Here is a 7,632-nt window from a genome sequence, read left to right as displayed (position 1 = left end):
TAAGAAAATATATTTTAGAGACAGAAATTATAATTTTTTGTTTTGCTTTTAGAAAAATTATTTATACGAAGAAAGAGTTCTTATACACTAGAGTAATGAACTATAATAACTCCAGTGTTTTTTTTTTATACATAATAAAGTAGAGAATTGCCAAATTAGGATAACTAAATAAAGTGAACAAATAAAAGTTTAAGAAGAAACTTTTACTCTCAAATTATCAACAATTTTACAGTTTTGTTATGAAACTGAAGAACATCAAAAAGGGATAGGGTACAAAGAGAAGAGGGTACAAAAATTTCTTAAAAAGGGTAAAAAAATTACAAGACTGAGCTTGCATAGAGAGACCATAGGGGTTACAACTCTTAACTTTAAAGGAAAGGTGGCTTAGGAGCAATCGTATAGATATTAAAATTGTAAGCGGTTACTATAATTATGATATTGAAAATATCCGGAGTAGAATCAATATTCGGAACCTCGTGGGCGTTAAAGAATTGGATAATGAGGACGCTACTAGATCAACGCTTTATCAATAGAATTCCTTATCGAATGATAGTCACATGTGCTTCAATAACGATTTTGACAGGAATATAAAGAGTAGTACGGACTATTGTACCTAATAAACATGAACTATTCTTAAAAGTGCTTTCTTTATCAATTCAATTCCTTATCGGTCACAAGTGTCAATTAATGCGTTCAAGTACCATCTTGAGAATAAATCTGAACTTAAGGATATACATTATTAATAAAAACTTTAGTCGATGAGGGATGAGCACTGTCGTCACTCATCCCCCCGGTTGAGTAAGCAAAAGCAGAAAAAAAACCGTCCGTGTATTGAGCGTTATGACGTCCATCCCCCACGTAAAACAACCCAGTCTCTCGTCTCGGCGTCTGCTCCGAATATCTGCATAAATATCGAGTCGTCGCGCGAATTTATCGATAACCATGAAAACCGCTCCGCTTCCATTGAGTAATCGAAAAGTTAAATTATTATAAAAATGCTGCACACAGGTTTTCCTGTTTTATAGTCGGTGAAAACCAAATGAGGAGTCAGTTCATGCATTTAGTACAAAGAAAATGCCGGGGTGACTGAGCCGCAATCCGAACACTGGCCGAAAAAAAATGTTCGATTGGTGTTTCCTCGTTCTCGGGATCACGGGGGTGGTTTTGATCGTTTATTTTCTGGTGGAGTTGCACTATTTTTTGAGGACGCTGTTATGTGTGATCGTTGCCAGGTTTTTCAAAAAGAAGAAACACATTTTGGACGTGACCGAGGTTACAGGTTTGTTGAAATAAATATTTATCTTCATGGCTTAATAATTCTTCTCATCCTCATATACCAGAGTCATATACCAGAAAGTCATTGACAAATAATAAATTTTTCGTTTATAACTAAGTTTGTTCTGAATCAGAAAAGTTATGACATTGCTAATTTGTGCTTATTAAAAAGCTGAACGAAAAAAGAAAAACGATGCCAGTATTCTCAAAATATTAAGTTTGTTCCGGAAATTTCAGTGACTACGTCGTTTTTTTTTTGACTATTTTCATTGCAGCATAAAATACGCAATCACAACACGCAGTACATTGATGAAAAACCTCGTTAATAAAATTATGGTCTTTATAAGTTAAATGTAAATAAGCTTCAATTAATTTGGGTGATTCTGTTGAAGTAAAACGTATTTTCTTCTGGAAAAATTAAAATTTTAAAAAATAAAAATCAAATTTTTTTAAAATAGAATTTTTGTTTTTTTTTATTAGGGGCCAGTTAACAACTTCTAAATACTCTATCGATTAGGATGAAAGTATACATGTACTCCATAAGAAAAAAGCTCAATTTAAAGCATATTTTCAGAATGCAATAATTTACCATTTGTCACTTTTCATCGATGTAATTAGCGTAACAATAACAGTAAATGTGTAAATAATTTTTTAAATGAGTGAAAGGTGAATACTGATAAAAACAGACATTTTGGGAACATCTCACTTAATTCTCATGAAAGTTTAAATGTTCCTTACTTTTAAGAATGTTTGAGTTAAGCATTTCTGAATAAAATGCCATTTATACACAAAATAATTATGAATATTCAGTTTAATTATTAATATTTAAGTCTAGTTTGAATTATTAATTTTTTAAGAGATTTTTTTTAATAAAAAAATAATCTAAATGTGTAAAAAAATAATTAAAAAAATTTAATTAAATTAGAATAAAAGTATATAGTTAAAAAAAAACAATTAAAATGAAAACAAATTAAGACAGAAAGTGAACATTTTTTAGCAACTTGAACAAAGATTAAATTTAATTTTAAGAACTAAATGATGTCAAAAATAATTACGTAAAAAAATAAAACAATGTAGAAAGTTATTTTAATTTATATTTAATATAAAAAGTTTAAGAAATATTATTATAGTTAAATTAATTATATTATAGTTAAATAAATAAAACTGCATCTGAAGCCGAAATAAAAAAGTTACAATTATGAAAAAAAAATTAGAAAATATGAATTTTAAGATACAAATATTATCTATGATTTTTTTTCTAATTGAGCACTTTCAATTTGGCATTTTTGTTCAAAATTAGAAAAAAACCATAACAGATTACAGAAAAATTCATAGTATCGCAAAAAATATAAAAAAAATAAAGTTTTGATTTTAATATTATCCTTTTGTTGTTTATAAAGTTTTTATTTGTAAAATGTAATAACTTATTTATAATATTTTTAAATCTACTAAAATCCAAAATTGCACTAAAAGTTCATTTTCAAATATAAAAAAGCATGACAATATGAGAATGTATTTGGACTCTTCAGGCTACTACGGAAACAATTAAAAAATGTTGATTTAACATCTATTTTATTTTTCTTATTAGGAAAAAGGATTCATAATTATGAGGTGGTAATAACTGAAAAATAAATAGATATAATAATCCTGCATATGAACAAAATGCACCCCTTATTATACGGAATATTTGTCTAACAGAGTGAAATTAGCTGTAAAAAAATCTAATTTTATATGGACCATATTATGTACTTGGTTATGTCTATTTTTTTAAAAAATAATTTGGTTGGAATTTTTTAAATAATCCAATCTTCCTGTGTATATTTTTATTATAAATATTTACATTTTTAAATTATAATAGGTCTCGTGTCTGAAAGGTTTGTTAAGTGAGTACTTTATGCACGGTAGTACAAAAAATAGATTTTTACAGTATAACATGCATCCGAGTAAAAAACTAGTGCAGCCCAAGTTTATTGATGACTAGCAACCATTTTAAATAAATATAATTTTTTATTACCTGAAAATCCTTGACTTCATAGGCGCTAGTTCTGTAGATATGCGGGTTTTTACATATTCTAATAAATTTTAGAAATTCGTAATTTGCAACCCTAATTGTGCTCAAATTGCTACCTTATATTCTTGAAATGAATTTTTAGATTAACAAGTATTGTGTGTTTCCTCATTTTTAGTCAAGTTCTATTGTTGCCCTGCATTTTATAATTTAATACATTTATTCATTTAATTTGTAAGATGATCCACTTAAATTGTCGTTGTGGCCTTGTATCGCTAGAATTGTCTCTCGTGTATACAATTATAAGATAAAATCTTAATTATAGACAATCTTAGAGTGCTAAAATATTTGTTAGCCTAAGGTTACGCAAAAATATGTCAAAATATTAAGAATATGTATTCTGTCTTTCCTAGAACACGTTATTATTTTCTAATATTTTATTACTATTATAAATCATTAAGCCGAGACATAATTTAAAAGCTAATAGATATAATTTGATTTTTTTACCTATACAATTTTGCAAATGAAATTAATTTTGTTAATTTTACAATTATTATAAAATCTCATCATTTGCATATATGTATATTCGCACATGAAATTAATGCAAATTTAGTTCCGTCGCACAAATAATAATTTTTTTTTATGAAAACCGACCAGTCTGATTATAAAAAAGAAGTAATTAGAAATTGTAAAATCTCTCATAGAACAGGTGCTAATTACACAGAATTAACAAATAATACAATCTTTAAACGACCTTTTTGCAACATCCCAAACCAATATGTGACTATATTCAATAATATTATTGGTACATGATTATTTAGTCATTCAGGTTATTGTTCTTTTTTAATGTAAACAGTCAGTAATTAAAGTATGCTGTAAGAAGAAAAAACCAGATTTTCACATTTAATAATAATGTCTTTCTTAGGCAACAAGGTGGACCTCGTTTAAGAAAAGGAATAACAAGAAGACCACGAATTAATTTTGTTCCTGATACTGTTAAACAAAAATTAATTTTAAGTTGTATGTCCCTGGTTTGGAACAAATTTTTTACAAATTCATTTCGTCTCTGCATTTTCATAAATTCATAGTTAATATTCCGGAATTAATCCGTATTTTCTTTTATTTCACTTTAATTTATCAATGTACAGTTGGTATCTCTTATCAAATTATATTGCTTATTTGCATCATGCATTGATTAATTGGTTTCTTAAGTATTTTGGATTTTCACTCTGTTTTGTTGCCAATACTAGTTTTTATTGTGTCGTGTGATTTTAGAGCATTTCTTAAACTTTTTGTTTAGACTTTTGATTGTTAGTTCCATAGAAATAGTAATACGGTCATTAAACGACCTTGCAATATCCCAAACCAATATGGGTCAATATTTATTAATATTAATGGAACAAGGTTATTTAGTCATTCAGGTTCTTGTTTTCTTTATGTAAATAGTCTATAAATCTGCTATTGTACCAAAAATGCAGATATTTACATTCAATAATAATTTAGATATGATTAAAGAAAAAAGGATAACAGTAAGGTCAGGACTATTCGTTGAACTTTTTATTATACAAATTTTGTTGTTATTTGGTTGATCACTTTGTTTTGAGTTTCTATTACAATTATCCTTGCTAAAACTTATTTGGTAATAATTTATGCAGTGTCATCATAATACTGCCATTGGCTTTTTCTAGTTGCCAAATTAATTAATTTTAAACTATTGGGGCATTATGTAACGTTTATTTTGAACGGTATAAAAAGTGTTTAACCCCAAATTTTCCATAAGCTTTAAATTATGGTAATGCCGACAGGGTATCGAAATCCGGTTTAGATTAATTTGTTGTATACTTTCGTATCATAGTATATAATTATTAAATCTGTTGTCATTAGATATTGAATCATGGAATAATTTTGGAAGATGAGAGTTGGTTAAAAGGTTGTGTTAAAAAATTCCATAAAATGTTTAGGAGAAAAAAAAAACAAGGAAATTAAACGGACTATAAATTTTATAGCGGATTCATAGACATTCGATATATATATATACAAAAATGAAAATGCAATCTTTTAAAGAAATGCACTCTTAATTTAAACTGTCTTACAATAAATAAAGTGTCATCAAATTTAGGATTAATTTAAAAATACTTCAGTGTTTTGAAAAAAGTTTCTAGGAAAAATTTTCTGCTCCCCTCGATGTAATAAAAAATCTAAATAAATCAACTTATAAATGATATTGGCATATTACATTTCATAAAAATACTTAATAAGCATTTCTAGGTACATCATTATGCAACATTATAGAAATTATATTTTTTACGATTAACGACAAAATTAATAATTAGAGTTTGATTGATCATGCGATAAAAAAATTAAATTCGTAGACTGCTCTTAAAAAAAACCATCGGTCGGAAATTAATATTACATAGAAAAAAGCTCGTGGGTATGACCAATATACTAATACAAATACGTTTATATATTAGATCTTTGAACTTCAATTTATTGTTACTTTTCTAACACAAAACAGTTTACACAATATTGAGTAATAAGTACTTACGCTGTGATTCACAGCTACTTAAATAAAAATAATTTTTTTTTTGCTTTAAAATAGAGTATTACAAGGTTTTTTTACTAGAAATAATGAGACAGCAGAAAATCCGTATGATTTTGGTTCTTTTATTAATTCAATATAGGAATGATGCATACGCATAAGAGAATTTGGCAAACGCAGTCAAATAATTTGGTTAACGTTTGCTAGCAAACATTGCTTACGATATTTTGGACTATATGATTAATAAAACTTTACGGAAAAGCAAACATCACTTAGGTTGATTTGGCACATGTTAATAACAAACATCCCTCACAAAGCAAACCAAGAAAAACGAATTTTACCATAGTTTGTGGCTGGCTAAAAGTAAAATATGTGAGTGTAGAATTGTCAAACTTATACTAGTACTATTTTAATACTAGAATTACTTTAAAAAAATAACTACTAAATATCAATTTTCTTTCAGGAGTATGTATGTCCAATGACATCGACTATCTTCTAGACCATATGAATAACGCAAGGTACTTGCGAGAACTAGACTTTGCCAAAGTAGATTTTTATGAACGAACAGGGTTATACAACAAGTTGATCGCTAAAGGAGGGTCTTTGTATGCAGGCGCTTCCACTATCAGATACAGAAGATTTATCAAAGTATTTTCCAAATATAGAATTAGTACAAAGGTAAATGATAACCTCTCTTAATTTTTCATGAATTAATGTTTTTTTTTCAGATAATTTACTGGGACAATCAGAACATATATATTGAGCACAAATTCATGACAGGTGATAACTTTGTCAACGCTATTGCCCTATGTAGGATAAGGTTAGTAAAGATAGATGCAGAAGAGTTAATGAAAGATCTGATGTCGAATCTTCCAAAAAATGTGGCTGATGTGGCACCAGAAAGAAAAGAAAAACCTCTGATACCACCAGATTTAGAAAAATGGATTGAAAGCAACCGGATTTCAAGTGACAAGCTGAGAGAGAATAATAAGATTGATAATCGGGTAGAAATAAGTAAAGTTTAAGGTTTCTATGCTCGTTAAGGCTAATACAATGAGCGTTATTTAAGCATTAATGTGACACCTTATTTTTGTTTAAATATCAAACATTATTGTACTGTGATCTTTAGGTACCAACTGTTATGAGCTGTTATTTTTAATTGATATAAAAATGGTAAATCTGCAAAATTTAAGAGTTTGAACTATAATCAAAATTGTATATGACTTTATTAAAATTATATAATATCTATTATACAGTATCTTAAAATGGAAAGTAAATTTATATAATTCAAGAAACTATACAGGAGTTGTCTGTGAGAGATACCTATAGCAAATGATTATAATATGAAAAATAGCATTTTCGAAAATTATTGTAAAATGAGTTACCTATATAATATACCTATCTATTTTACGTATTCTATGCCAGCTGTTATTTATTAAAGATATTGGTTATATTTTTTGCATTACTTTCTTTACAAAATATTTTACACACTAAATCTTATTCTTAACTATGTTGTAAGAAACTTAAGCCCCTTTAGCACAAATAGTTGAGGATACATAAAACCAAACTTTGAAGCCTTCTAAAAGTTTTTCGATAAATGTTCATAAAAGAACATTTCTTTCAAAAACCTTCTTGCAATTTTGTCAACCAAAACTCGAGATCCAATAAACTTAAAACTTTGAAACATATATTGCAACTTCAAGATTCTCCTTTATTAGCCAACATAAATATACATACATATAGTCTGTAAAAAGAATGGTTGGTATGAGTTTACGTGGTTGTGAAATTAGGATTTATATTATTCGGGTAT

General features: G+C 27.5%; 1 protein-coding gene across 1 annotated transcript; it reads left to right on the top strand.

Moving 5' to 3' along the window:
- The first annotated feature begins 751 nt into the window (after positions 1–751).
- Positions 752–7,275, top strand: LOC126737197 (protein THEM6-like). Its single transcript, XM_050441967.1, has 3 exons — positions 752–1,279; positions 6,286–6,500; positions 6,551–7,275. Exons 1-3 carry the CDS (start codon positions 1,120–1,122, stop codon positions 6,845–6,847), a joined length of 672 nt encoding a protein of 223 aa, XP_050297924.1. The 5' UTR covers positions 752–1,119; the 3' UTR covers positions 6,848–7,275.
- The last annotated feature ends 357 nt before the right edge of the window (positions 7,276–7,632 follow it).

This window comes from Anthonomus grandis, chromosome 6, assembly GCF_022605725.1.
Source record: "Anthonomus grandis grandis chromosome 6, icAntGran1.3, whole genome shotgun sequence".
NCBI classification, from domain to species: Eukaryota; Metazoa; Arthropoda; class Insecta; order Coleoptera; family Curculionidae; genus Anthonomus; species Anthonomus grandis.
Note: the sequence above shows the minus strand (reverse complement) of the source record. Positions and strands in the feature narration are given on the sequence as shown.